Here is a 14,193-nt window from a genome sequence, read left to right on the forward strand (position 1 = left end):
TGCAATTAAGTCACAGAGTTTATTTAAATATTCTTCAACATGAAGCTTCTGTATACAAACTTTAAATAGCTGTTTACAACAGACGCACAGGCATATGACGTGAAGCCCTGCTTTAAAATTGAATCTCAGCTAATGCAAATAAACGCTCATACTTAGTATTTTGAAACGCCCAATTGCGGCTTCTGGTTGTAAGTGACTCCAAATTCATTAACCAGCATGTGGAGGCTTTCTAAAAATGGTTCCATTATTTTATAAATGACACCATTTCATCTCTTAAATATGCGAAAGTAGATTTCTAATTCAGAGCACAAAAGCAGACCTAGGCTGCTAACACTGTACAACAGTTGGACATTCTGCAATAGTTTATATAAAAAACATAACCTGCCTCATGACTGCAAGCTCCTAAAGCACACCCGTGTACAAAATATACAAAAGCATTAAGATATAAAATTTCTAAAGATGTAAGACCACCTCCTTTGCAGCGCTCTGAATCCAGGCATCTCTATTAGTAATTATGATTCAATGCTGCATCACGAATTACAGCAAGCATCAAACCAAATACTTGAAATAGTTTTGCTCTTTTAAAACACTGATATTTGGCTCACTGCTTCAGCCAGGGATGCGCAGCAATTGACGCTTTGCTTCGGTCTCCGTAATCGTAAAGCAGCTCCTCGCCCTTTGCAATGTCGCGAGAGGCAACAAGTATGAGGTGTGGCTTCCCATCAACGTTGTGTAATTTGGTCTGACAGTTCCCGTTCTTGCTGTGGTTGATCAGTCGGCCAAGACGTGTAGTTTCCTTCGTTGCATCCACACTTAAAAAAAAAAGTACATTTGAACTTAAAACAATGTTTAGAAAAGATATTCTCTCAATCATAAATAGTGGGATAACAGAGCAGATACATAGAATCTACAGCACAGAAACAGGCCATTCAGTCCAACTAGTGTTCATGTTGGCTATGGATGGCCTCAAATTAAGTGTTGAGTCTTTTACCATCTATATGCCATGCACTTTTCAATCTAGCCAGTGTTTATGCTCCTTTAGCCTCTTCATCTGACACTATCAGCATATCTTTCTTTTCCTTTCTCCCTCATGGAGTTTTTCCAGCTTCCCCTTAAATGCATCTATGCTGTCTGCCTTCATTAACTCCATGTGATAGCAAGATCCACGTTTTAAACCACTTTCTGGGTAAAGAAGTTGGACAGTACATGATTTCTGGGTGAAGAAATTTGAATACTACAAGACTTGCAGCAATTCTAGCTGTAGGTCAAGATAACACATCCCTACACAGACAAGAGGAGGCAACAGAACAGCCTATACCTGCTCTTATTATTTTCTTAGAGACTAAAGCTGCTTCATCTTAGAGAGCTCTCAAAATGAATGCTCTGATGAAAGGTTCCACTAATCATACTCACAAGTGGAACCAATTTATGACTCATGCTCCACACGCCACTGAAACCTAGAAGCAGGAGGATCTAAAATCGGCCAATAAAACTATCACACGTGTACAGAGACAGCCCTTCCCATCTTCATTACCAGGGAGAGTGGCTGAGGCCAGGAGACTGGATTCTGTTTAACAAATTGCTCATCTGATTTTCCCTTACAGAAGCAAACATTCCTGCTTCATCTGCAGCCAATCTTGGAAAGATATTTTAAAAAGTACATTAGTTGTTTACACAGCAGGGGTCAAGAATTTCTACGGTCTGGTATTTTTAGCTCTAATTCAGCCCTACTTCAAATGATAGAGTTTGTAGCTAGGCACATCCCAATTGGGTCTGAGAATTCTATTGTACTAACTATACAAAGTTTCCATGGCAACCTAGGAACCAGCTCAGAGATACCTGTGTGAATAAGCACCTGTACCCCCTGCACTATACAGGTGTTCACTCCATTGGGTATAGCACAGGCCCAGACTCATTAAGGCGCAAACAAAAAACAAGATACTGTGGATGCTAGAAATCAAAAAACAGAAAACGCTGGAACACACAGGTCAGACAGCCTCTGTGGCAAGATGAACAGAGTTAATGTTTCAGGTTATGCACTGCAGCAACTTGCCAAGACTGCTTCGAGAGCACCTTCCAAACCCACGACCTCTACCAACTAGAAGGACAAAGGCAGCAGACGCACAGGAACACCATCATCTGAAAATTCCCCACCAGCAACACACCATCCCAACTTGGAACTATATCTGTATTTTGTAGATTTCAGTGAGATCAACTCTCATCCTTCAACTCTAGTTCCCATGCCTTTAAGGTGGTGGTGAGCTGCCTTCTTGAACTACTGCAGTCCGTGAGGTGTAGGAACACCCATAACACTGTTGGGAAGGGAGTTCCAGCTTCTTGACCCAGCAACAGTGAAGGAAATGGTGATATCGTTCCAAGTCAGGATGGTGGGGAGTTTTCAGATGGTGGTGTTCCCGTGCGTCTGCTGCCCTTGTCCTTCTAGTTGGTAGAGGTCGTGGGTTTGGAAGGTGCTCTCGAAGCAGTCTTGGCGAGTTGCTGCATGCATGACCTGAAACATTAACTCGGTTTATCTTGCCACAGAGGCTGTCTGACCTGTGTGTTTCCAGCATTTTCTGATTTCTAGCATTGCTAGTGATGCTCACATCCCTGAATGAAGAAAGAGCCATTGACCTTAACTCTGTTTCCAGCATTTTCCATTTTCACTGAAAGCAACAGAACTGGTTATCTTTCAAATTTACCCAAGTAATGGAGGATAAAATATTGCTGGTTACAGTCACGGCTAAGTTGGGATGTGGGGCCAGCACTGGTACAGCAGTTACGTGCTCACGAAGCTTAAAATAATGTTCTGAATCTACTAGCTGATCTCCTATGGCATTATACAGAGGGAGGAGGGGTTCCTTTTAACTTTTACCATAGCCCAGCAATAAAGTTTGAAATTATTCATGGTAATGACAAATGGGAGGACAGAAATGAATAAAAATCATCTGTATAGACAGGAGTGTGTAAATACAATGATACAAGCATGGGCAAGCTCCATTAAAAGGATAGTGGAATTTATAACGGAAAAGTTAACAGAAAGTGCATGAAGATACAATATTTCTTGTCTATTATAAATAGAAAAGGTGCTGTCAGTGAATTCAGCAGGTGTAGTGACAGCATTGCACACTTGCATTGAGATAACGGCAAGGGAAGGAGAACAGGCTAATAAATCTACAAGGACAGAAAGAAGGGAGGGCTCACCAGTAGGTTTTACTGAGGTATTGAAAGTAGTACATGTAGCAGCCAGTGCAGGGATCTTGTGCATATTTAGCCTCCCGGCTCTTAGCATCTGTAAATTCAATGAGGTCCCCATTGTATTCCACCACAAACTCTCCTCGTTGAAAATGTTTTGTGGCCATCACGCCACGACCTTTCCCGTCAATTATACCAACCTGTTGAGAATGGAGACATCAGTTAGACCAGGGCTTGTCTAATAGAATCACTAACTAGCCATAGATGAGGTTACAGACATTTTAACCACAAGCACCAATTCTAGTAGAAAACAAAAACGCCCCACACACAGCCCATCTCCTTAACTGTAGGTATCAAGAATGCCAATTAGTGCCAGTTTTGTACAGGCCCAAATCCACTATGCTTTGGAGTACTGGCTAAGCTACTTTCACATAGTACCCTTACAGCTGACACATGACCCAATCCCACCAGCCTCAGCTGGGTTTGAAGCCACGATTCAGAGGTGAAGGGTCCAGCCCAATGCACCACCCCAATCCCCAGGCAAGTCAGCAGTATGGAGAGCGACGGACGCGACTAAATTAGGACTCGAGCCCCTGTAATACAACAAAAGTTCCGAATACAGATTTACGGTCACACTTTCCATACTTCAACGATACCTTCATTCCTTCCTCCTTCCCATTCCTAATCAGATCATCGATTATTTCCTTTTCTTCTGACTATTGGAATAAAAGAAAGCAGAATGAGTCAATGGGTCTTTGGACTTTCCAATGCCAGTCTGTGCATTATGCAGCAATAGATATAAACACGCCTCCCATCCAGCAGCACAAGGTAGCAGTGTGGAGAGCAAGTCTTGTGACTTTAAACTGGAACTTGACCCTCTATGTTACACCAAAGTTTTTTAATCAAGATTTACCTTCAGCTGCCCTTCACACTTCCTACAACTCCTCCGTACAGGATAATAATCAGTGACCTTGCGATTTCGGCCTGCTGAGCTTTTCACACTGATGGACGGAAGAAATAGAGGAAGAATTTGCTTAAAGAGAACACAGTCAGAAGCAGCACAGACATTGCAGGATGGCAGCCAGAGAGTAAAAAATCTACATAAACTGGTTTTGTAAGTGACTGCTTCCATCTGCTAAATGATTAAACAGGACTGACTTCCCCATCCTCCATGTGGATCAGCTAAGGCAAACACACCAACACTTAGATCCCAGATGTGGTCCCTTGGTCTGTCAGCTGCTTGCAGCCAGGTGCTCAAAGTGTCTACGCTATTCATTTTGTGGAAAATGTGCACTCCCTACCTCCATGATTTGTACAATTATCCAATTAGAAATCAAATACAATTCAGGGGGCGATACCATGCATACTGCACCAACACATCGAGTCACGGGAAGGGAAGTTAGAGCTCCAATCCCTCACTCTGCTCTGGCGTGTCTCTGAATGGAGCAAAAGTGCTGCCACGGTTGTGACATTTACCCTTGAGTAGCTGTCAGAGAGAGCAGAGAGTGGTCTGGAGGTAAGATGTTGCCCGATGCCCAGAGACAACTGATTAAAAAAGAAAAATCAGGGAGTCGACAGAAATATAGAATCACGGAGCACAGAAGGGGGCCATTCACCCCATTGTACCTGTGCTGGTTCTTGGCAAGAGCTATCCCATTAGTCCTACTCTGCTCTTTGCCCATAGCCCTGTAAATGTTTGCTTTTTAAGTATTTATCCTATTCCCTTTTGAAAGTTACTGTTGAATCCGCTTCCACCGCCCTTTCAGGCAAAGCATTCCAGATCACAACAACCGCTCTGTAAAATAAAATTCTCCCCATTGCCCATCTTTACTGTAAATCTGTGTCCTATGATTACCATCAGTGCTAACAGTTTCTCCTTACCTACTCTTTTGAAACTCAATTTTTTTTTAGTAAGCACACAGAGGTCTTCGCTGGAGGGGGAAAAAAAGCTCAAATGCAGATGATCAAAAGTGTCACTGTCAAGAGTTCAACTTACCTTGAGCGTTTTGGAGACTTCCCTTTACCCTTCCGCTGAACAGGTTTTGCATTTGTTTTAGTGCCATTCTTGCCCACAGAAAGCGGAGCAGTAGACTCGTCCTTTTCAGCACCATCACTGCCGGCGTGCGCGATGGTTGCTGCAGTCTCTGCTCTTTCCTCAATGATCACATTTCTTTCATTGTTCAGTTCCTTAGTGGAACTGTCAGCATCGAACACACAAACATTTTGTTCATCTGCAGGAATAACAGATCTGAAAATTACAAGCCTAAAATTATTTTTAAAAGACATTAAAACAAATCAACTCAAAATAAACAATTTGGTTCATGTAGCATCTTTAACATAATAAAACATTCCAAAGCACTTCAGAGGAGCATTATACAACCAAGTATGACATCGAGCCACAAAAAGGAGATAAATAAGTTAGATGACCAAAAGTTTGAACACAAGAACAAGTGTTCTTGGTCAAAGAATGGGGAAATTGGGCTTGTATTCTCTAGAGTTTTGAAGAATGAGAGGTGATCTCACTGAATCCTACAAAATACTTAAAAAGGATAGACAGAATAGATGCAGTTAAGATGTTTCTCCTTTGGAGAGTCTAGAACCAGGCGACACTTTCAAAATAAGGGGGAAGCCACTTAGGACAGAGATGAGGAGAAATTTCTTTACTCAGAGGGTTGTGAATCTTTGGAATTCTCTACCCCAGAGGGCTGTGGAAGCTCAGTCATTGAGTATGTTTAAAAGCAGAGATTGACAGATTTCTAAATACCAATGACATAAGGGGATATGAGGATAGCGTGGGAAAAAAGGCATTGAAGTGGATGATCAGCCATGATTGTACTGAATGGTGGGGCAGGCTCGAAGCGCTGCATGGCCTACTCCTGCTCCTATGTTCCTAAAGAGGTAGGTTTTAAGGAGCGTCTTAAAAAGTTTGTCAGAATATCAAGAATGGCAGAGACTGACTAAAAGGTTAACCAGGAGAAATAATTTAGAGTATGAGGAGAGGAAGCTAACTAGAAATGTAAAAAATGGATAGCAAGAGTTTCTACAGGGATTTAAAAAGGAAAAAAGTAAAGTAAGTGTTGGTCCTCTAGAGAGAGAGAATGGGGAGTCAATAGTAGATAATAAGGAAATGGCAGATGAAATGAACAAATATTTTGCTTAGTTTTCACTATAGAGAATACAAAAAACATTCCAGTAATAGTTGTAAATCAGGAAGTGGAAGGAAGAGAGGAACTTGGTGAAATTACAATCACCAGGGAAGCAGTACTGACCAAACTAATGGAGCTGCGGACTGACAAGTCCCCGGGTCCTGATGGGCTTCATCCTCGGGTCTTCAAAGAGATGGCTAATGAGGTAGGTGCACTGGTGTTAATTTTTCAAAATTTGCTTGATTCTGGAAAAGTTCCATCAGATTGGAAAGTAATAGTCTATTCAGGAAGGGGGTGGGGGGGAAAATGAAAAGAGGGGGAGGCAGAAAACAGGTAACTATAGGCCAGTTAGCTTGACATCTGCCGTGGGAAGGTGTTAGAATTGATCAATAAAGAGGCTATAGCTGGATACAGAGAAAAACTCAAGGTAATTGGGAATGTCAGCCTGGTTTTGTGAAAGGGAAATCATGTTTAACCAATTTATTGGGGCTCTTTGAAAGAGTAACATGCGCTGTGGATAAAGGGGAGCCCGTTGACGTGCTGTACTTGGATTTCCAGAAGGCATTTGACAAGGTGCCACATAAAAAGTTATTGCGCAAAGTAAGAACTCATGGTGTTGGGGGTAACATGTTAGCATGGATCGAAGATTGGCTGGCTGGCAGTAGAGGTGTGCAAAGGAAACCAGACGCGAGCCCAAATTCTGGACCCGGAAGTCCGACCCCACTCGACTCAAACCTGACACGTCGTCGGACCCCATCGGGGTATGGTCAGGTAGCAGGCCTTTACCCATGTACTGATGTCAAGGCCTGCCACCCGACCCGACCGGGTCCCAACGACATGTATTGAGCTCGAGTTGGGCTTCCGGGTCCAGCATTCGAACTTTGGTCGGGTTTCCTTTGCACACCTCTAGCTGGCAGGCAGAAAACAGAGTATGCTTAAATTGGCCATTTTCTTATTGGCAGGATGTGATGAGTGGAGTCCCACAGGGGTCTGTGCTGGGGCCTCAACTTTTTACAATTTATATCAATGTCTTAGATGAGGGGAGTGATGGCATGGTAGCTAAATTTGCAGATGACACAAAGATAGGTAGGAAAGTATGTTGTGAAGAGGACATAAGGAGATTGCAGACCAATATAGATAGGTTGAGTGGGAAAAAATCTGGCACATGGAGTATAATGTGGGAAAATGTAAAGTTGTTCACTTTGGCAGGAAGAATAAAAAAGCAGAGTATTACTTGAACAGAGAACGACTGCAGAATTCTGAGGTGCAGAGGGATCTCGGTGTTCTAGTTCATGAGGGGTCACAAAAAGTTAGTATGCAGATACAGCAAGTCATAAAGAAGGTTAATGAAATGCTATCCTTTATTTCGAGAGGAATTGAAAATAAAAGTAAGCATGTTAGGCTTCAGGTTATACAGGGCATTGGTGAGGCCACATCTTGAATACTGTGTGCAGTTTTGGTCTCCTTATTTAAGGAAGGATGTGAATGCGTAGGTGGTTCAGAGGTGGTTTACTACATTGATACCTGGAATGAGCAGGTTGTCTTCTGAGGGAAGGTTGGACAGACTGGGCTTGTTTTCACCGGAGATTAGAAGAGTGAGGGGAGACTTGATTGAAGTATACAAGATCCTGAACGGTCTTGACAAGGTGAATGTGGAGGGGGTGCTTCCTCTTGTGGAGGAGTCCAGAGCTAGGGGGCACATTGAAAATTAGGGGTCGCCCTTCTAGGACAGAGATGTGGAGAAATTTTTTCTCAGAGGCTGTGCGACTTTGGAACTCTGCCTCAGAAGGTGGAGGAGGCGGGGTCATTGAATATTTTTGAGGTGGAGGTAGACTGGTTCCCTTGCCTAACAAAAGTCTAAGATTATCGGGAGTAGATGAGAGTGTGGAATTTGAGACAAAAACAGATCAGCATGATCTTATTAAATGGCAGAGCAGGCTCAAAGGGCTGAATGGCCTACTTCTGCTCCTAATGCGTATGGTCGTATGGCAAGGTGGAAAGCAAGGTAGCGAGGCAGAGGTGCAGGGAGAGTATTCCACAGCTTGGTGCCGAGGCAAGTGAATACACGGTAACCAATGGTGGAGTGATTAAAATCACGGATGCACAAGAGGCCAGAACTAGAGGAGCGCAGAGATCTTGGAGGGTGTGGGGCCGGAGGTGGTTACAGAGATAGTGAAGGGAGAGGCCATGGAGGGATTTGAAAATAAGGATGAGAATTTTATAATCAGGACATTGCTTAACCAGGAGCCAATGTAGGTCAGCGAGCTGAGGGGGGTTTGCAGGGGAAGATAGGGGAATGGGACTTAGTGTGAGTTAAAATACAGACAGCAGAACTTTGGATGACATCAAGTTTACGGAGTGTAGAACATAGACCAGGAAGGAGTGCATTGGAATAGTCAAGTCAAGAGGTAATAAAGGCATGAATGAGAGTTTCAGCAGATGAGTTTTTTATGTTTACTTCTTTCAGGGGAATGCAAGTGTTGACAACTGAGTGGCTTGCTCGGCAGGGGCGAAACAAGACGATGTTACAGAGATGGGAATAGGCAGTCTTAGTGATGGCATGAATACGAGGTCGGAAGCTCATCTTGGGGTCAAATGTGACACCAAGTTTGCAAACAGACTTGCCAGCCTTATGTTTCTGTCTCAGTGAAATGAAGATAAAAAACCAAATCTTTTATCAACACAACAACTAAAATGGGAAATAAAAAGATGATACTAAACCAATAGTAACTTTGAAAGAGAATTGAATACTTACTTGAAAAGGAGAAACTTACAGGACTATGGAGCAAGAGCAGGATGCAGGACTAATTCGATAGCTCTTCCAAGGAGCCAGCAAAGGCAAAGTGAGCCGAATGGCCTCCTTCTTGGTTGCATGATTCTAAAAAATTAATATTTCTAGGAATATAACAACCCCGTTCAGTGGCCCCAACATGCTGGAAATTGAAACACGCAAGCAGTCTCTGTTATTATACAGAGTCTACCTCCATCGCCTCCCCAGAACAAACTGCAGCATGAATCACTGAGGCCATCGTTCCATTCGGTTTTGCACCACTGGCTAGTGGACTCTGGTTGGAATAAATAATTCTGTGGCTTAACTGACAGATAACCAGCTGGAAATCTAACCATTAATATCACTCAAATCCCACATAGTTGCATGAATGAATAGAGTTGGATTTTTGATTGAAGTGCTTTACTAGGCTGAGGAATATATGGCGTACATTTCTGTTCAGCACTGCTCAGAGCTGTTCCACTTCAGTGAGGTCCTAATGTTACAGTATAACTGGGTCAATGCCTAACCCAACTCTGGTGAGAAGTCACAAAACCACAAATTGAACTCTTTAAAACGATAAGATAGTTTCTCTGTTCCGACCCTATTTCCTCTGATGGAGGAGTCCAGAAAAGGGGGCATAATCTTAAAATTAGAGCTAGGCAGTTCAGGGGTGATTCAAGAAGCACTTTACAACAGGATAGTGGAAATCCGGAACTCTCCCACAAAAATCTGTGGCTGCTGGGGCAGGGGAAATTGAAATTTAAGACAGAGATAGTTAGATTGTTAGATAAAAGGTATCAGGGCACATGGATCAAAAGTAGATGGAATTAAGATACAGGTCAGCCATGATCTAATTCAATGACAGAACAGGGTCGAGGGCTGAATGGCATCCTCCCGTTGCTGCATTCCTCTTTGGTTTAACAAAGAGGAAACTAAGTTTAAAATGATGCTGAGCTGTTGTTTTTCCTGGCATTGTTAAAATCTAGGTGTAATGGATTTATTTAAATGGGTAGAGTTTAGGCACTTACTATGTGGGCGTTTGAACTTTAAATTGGAGCTACCTCCCACACAGGAGAATTGCAGTTCACGTCAAGCAGCATACACAAGGTAGGTTTCGCTTGAAGCCATGTCTGGCAATCAGGCTCAAGCCATTATTAATGCATCATCATTGCATAGCATATAGCAGGTAAAAGTATAAGCTATAAAACTGGAATCTTCGCCATTCAACTCAAACTAGCTGATAATCACATTACATCAGCACATTGAAAGAAAACTTGGTCAACATCTCACACTGTCACGTGTATTCTGGCCTCAAGGATTATCCAGATCCCAATGTACAATGTGTTTTTGTAATTATATTATGTAGATGCAATTCTTAATCCTACAAAGTAACTCTGGGTTTGATGTCCTGCACCAACTATTACAACACTACAGCAAGTAAAAATAGAAGCCAACTGAAACTGCGTTTGCCTTCTTTACAGAAATGTTCCTGAAACAGCCACAGTTGTTAACCATGCATACCTCCTTCCTCTTTATGCATTTCACGTTTTACAGTACATTTGACTTGGAACTTCATTTGTTTATTTGAAGCAGAGTTTTCATCTTGTAGTGGAGCACGAGGAGCAGGGATTTCTACAGGGCTCAATCGATGAAGGATCTTTGATTTAACGTGCACATTCTCCTGGTGAAAAACATACACTGATTAGGAAGGAAAGGAAAAGATCTTATTTACAGAGCATCTTTCATGTCCTTAGGACGTCCCAAAGTGTTTCACAGCTGATGAACTACTTTGAAACTCTTAATATTGACAAAAACAACAGATAGCTGCACGAGAGATCTTCCAAACAGCAGTAAGATAAACACCCAGTGAGGCCAACAAAGCAACCGTCTCGATCAATTAGATATTGGCTATAAATACTAGACAGAGACAGTAGGCATTGTTGCTTGTAAACAAGCAAAGATCAGTTTTGATTACTGGGGTAGGGATGTTGCCTAGCTGCAACATCCCACTTTAAAACCACCTAGAAATAATGAATGAATTTTAATGAGCATTTTACAATTTTTGCAGTCCAAGGAATGAAGCAGAAAGTGCTGCACCATGAACTAACAGAAAAAGATGTCCCAAGGCACTTTACAGATGTGCAAAACAGCAAAATGATGAAATGACTGATTTAAATATATAATTAGCAATATTCACTGTTGGACCATAAGTACAAAGCTACAATTAAAATACCAGGTTTCAAGTGACATCAACAAGCCCTGAACCAACACAATTGACCATTAACGCAGCTGAATGTTTACAATAATACTTTATTAACACTAAATTACAATAATACAATTCTAAATATTTTCCTTGTGGTCAGTGGAACTCCAGTTTATCCCAGTGGGAAGCCATCTGCAGCATTATGTATATTAGAGCTTCTGCGTGGAGTGCAATACAAGAAATGATGTTACAAGGGCTGCAGTCCTATTGCTCTGACAAACCTGCATGGAAAGAATCTCAAATATATCCTAACTTTTCAAGTGGGATAATTTAAATTTATCAGCTCAAATTACTTCTCTTAAATTAAAAATCTTTCCTTGGGAAACTGTACAAATGTCAAGCCCTAAACCAGAAATTTACTAGGATGGTTTATCAAATGCAAACAGATTATTTCCACTGAGAAATAATCAAAAGTAACAAAGAAGAAGCCTGTTCAGTGCTTCAGTACTATTTCTTTTGGGCCTCCTTATCTCGAGAGACAATGGATACGCGCCTGGAGGTGGTCAGTGGTTTGTGAAGCAGCGCCTGGAGTGGCTATAAAGGCCAATTCTGGAGTGACAGGCTCTTCCACAGGTGCTGCAGAGAAATTTGTTTGTCAGGGCTGTTGCACAGTTGGCTCTCCCCTTGCGCCTCTGTCTTTTTTCCTGCCAACTACTAAGTCTCTTCGACTCGCCACAATTTAGCCCTGTCTTTATGGCTGCCCGCCAGCTCTGGCGAATGCTGGCAACTGACTCCCACGACTTGTGATCAATGTCACACGATTTCATGTCGCGTTTGCAGACGTCTTTATAACGGAGACATGGACGGCCGGTGGGTCTGATACCAGTGGCGAGCTCGCTGTACAATGTGTCTTTGGGGATCCTGCCATCTTCCATGCGGCTCACATGGCCAAGCCATCTCAAGCGCCGCTGACTCAGTAGTGTGTATAAGCTGGGGGTGTTGGCCGCTTCAAGGACTTCTGTGTTGGAGATATAGTCCTGCCACCTGATGCCAAGCATTCTCCGAAGGCAGCGAAGATGGAATGAATTGAGACGTCGCTCTTGGCTGGCATACGTTGTCCAGGCCTCGCTGCCGTAGAGCAGTACTATGACATGCAAGCCAAACCTGCACTTACTGTTAAAAAGTCCATCATTTTCCTTATTAGCCAAACTACGTGAAGTGGTGCGTCAGAGGTGAGCAATAGCTTGGTTTGTATTTTGTTTTGTGGGAAAGGGAGGATAGAGATTCACGACAGACATTTGCCTCTCATTAACTAGATTGATTTCAAGCTATACGAATACCCATCTAAATTTATTGCAGCTGTTTATTGCTGCCACTTTTGAGGATCATATCTCACAACACTATCCATAAATAATTAGAGTCAGTGGTGAAAGATTAAAAATGGAATTTGATTTACAACATGGGTCCTCTGTTTTTGGGAGTGGTGAGGGAGAGGAAACATTAGATTTTACACATTATCCATAAAACAAAATCACCTATTTTGGACATTGTCTGAACTTCGGGGCTGTGGTAAAGATTGTGACATACATGTAGTGAGAAGTTCCTGCTGGAGAAGGAGGGAAGACACCAATAGGACAACTGACCTTACTCCCAGCTCATATCCCCCAGGGACCAATGAAGCAGCAGCCTGGCAGTAGGCCAAGGGAAGCTCAGTTGTAGTGCCATTCAGGCACCTTTTGCAGTGGTTCAAGGTGGTGCTCACCTCCTCAGGGCAATGCCAACTTTGCCCACAAAAGAATGTTTTTTCCCAAAGGTGGGGACAAATCCCAGAATTAAAGCTACATTTTCCTGAAGATAATTTTACAAAGTCAATTTTATTTCCTTCATTGTACTGATACTTTAAATATTGCTTCTGATTTTAAACTGCAATTAAATAACTTTACTCTTTAAAAAGGTTTTAATATAAAAAACAAGTCTGAAAATAGCTACAATCTAGTCGGAGAATATCAACCACAGCAGCTTGTAAATTGGGCCTTAACCTCGCCCTTGGGACCTCATTAGAGCACACAAGGCCATTCAACCCATCGAGTTTACACCGGCTCACCGAATAAGCAAGTCACTTACTAGCATTCATATTTTAGAACGATCGTAGAATATTTTAAAATTACAAGTTATTTATTGGTTGTGTTTACCGAGGCCCAACATTCCCAGCCACTCCTCATCCAGAGGGACGGTGAAACGTTGCACTGAAACCCCAGTCATGACTTTAAATTAGGAAAATACTACCGGGGCCTCCCCACTTTCTCTTCTCCACCACACGTACCTCACTCATGGCCAATTGCTGGTTCTCCTTGGCCGCCGCGGCCTTGCCTCCGCCACTTGTCTTCCTCGGCCTTTGTGCCGCGGCCTTAGTTTTCCCTGAAGGATTAAAACATATTGGAGATAAACCTCACCGCATTGTCGGCGAGCGCAGAAACGGGAGGCGGTTTTACTAACAGAAGACTAGTCTCGGGATCTAACAACACAACAGCTCCGCCATCTTAAAAACTACCGTATTTACCCGAAACAGCAGCCACCAGACCGCGGCCGCCAGGGGCCGCAGTTCACATATAACACACATTACACAATGACATTAAACAACAAATATAAACGAAAAAGTACCCATTTTTACTGCAAATAATTTACTAAAGGAACAGCAAGTAAAAAGCAACAAATTCGACTCTGGCTTGATGAACGCAATTTTTAAATTACTGCAGACTGAGCAACTCAATATCCTTCAAAAACAATTTCAATGCCCACTCCAGCCGAACTTGGTAAAAATTTATTTCAGCCCGCCTCTGCCTGCCTCTGATTGGACCGAATTGCTCGCATTTCAGGCTTCC

At 42.6% G+C, this 14,193-nt stretch overlaps 1 protein-coding gene across 1 annotated transcript; it reads right to left on the minus strand.

Annotated features, from left to right (window-relative positions):
- Window positions 1-14,111, minus strand: LOC137382529 (N-lysine methyltransferase KMT5A-like). Its single transcript, XM_068054527.1, has 8 exons — window positions 13,973-14,111; window positions 13,635-13,729; window positions 10,630-10,789; window positions 5,189-5,423; window positions 4,106-4,193; window positions 3,849-3,908; window positions 3,202-3,392; window positions 1-812 (listed from the first exon to the last, which is right to left on the minus strand). The coding sequence occupies exons 1-8, from the start codon at window positions 13,974-13,976 to the stop codon at window positions 602-604; spliced, it is 1,044 nt and encodes a 347-aa protein (XP_067910628.1). The 5' UTR covers window positions 13,977-14,111; the 3' UTR covers window positions 1-601.
- Window positions 14,112-14,193: the final 82 nt, after the last annotated feature.

The sequence above is a fragment of the Heterodontus francisci genome, chromosome 23, assembly GCF_036365525.1.
Source record: "Heterodontus francisci isolate sHetFra1 chromosome 23, sHetFra1.hap1, whole genome shotgun sequence".
NCBI lineage: Eukaryota > Metazoa > Chordata > Chondrichthyes > Heterodontiformes > Heterodontidae > Heterodontus > Heterodontus francisci.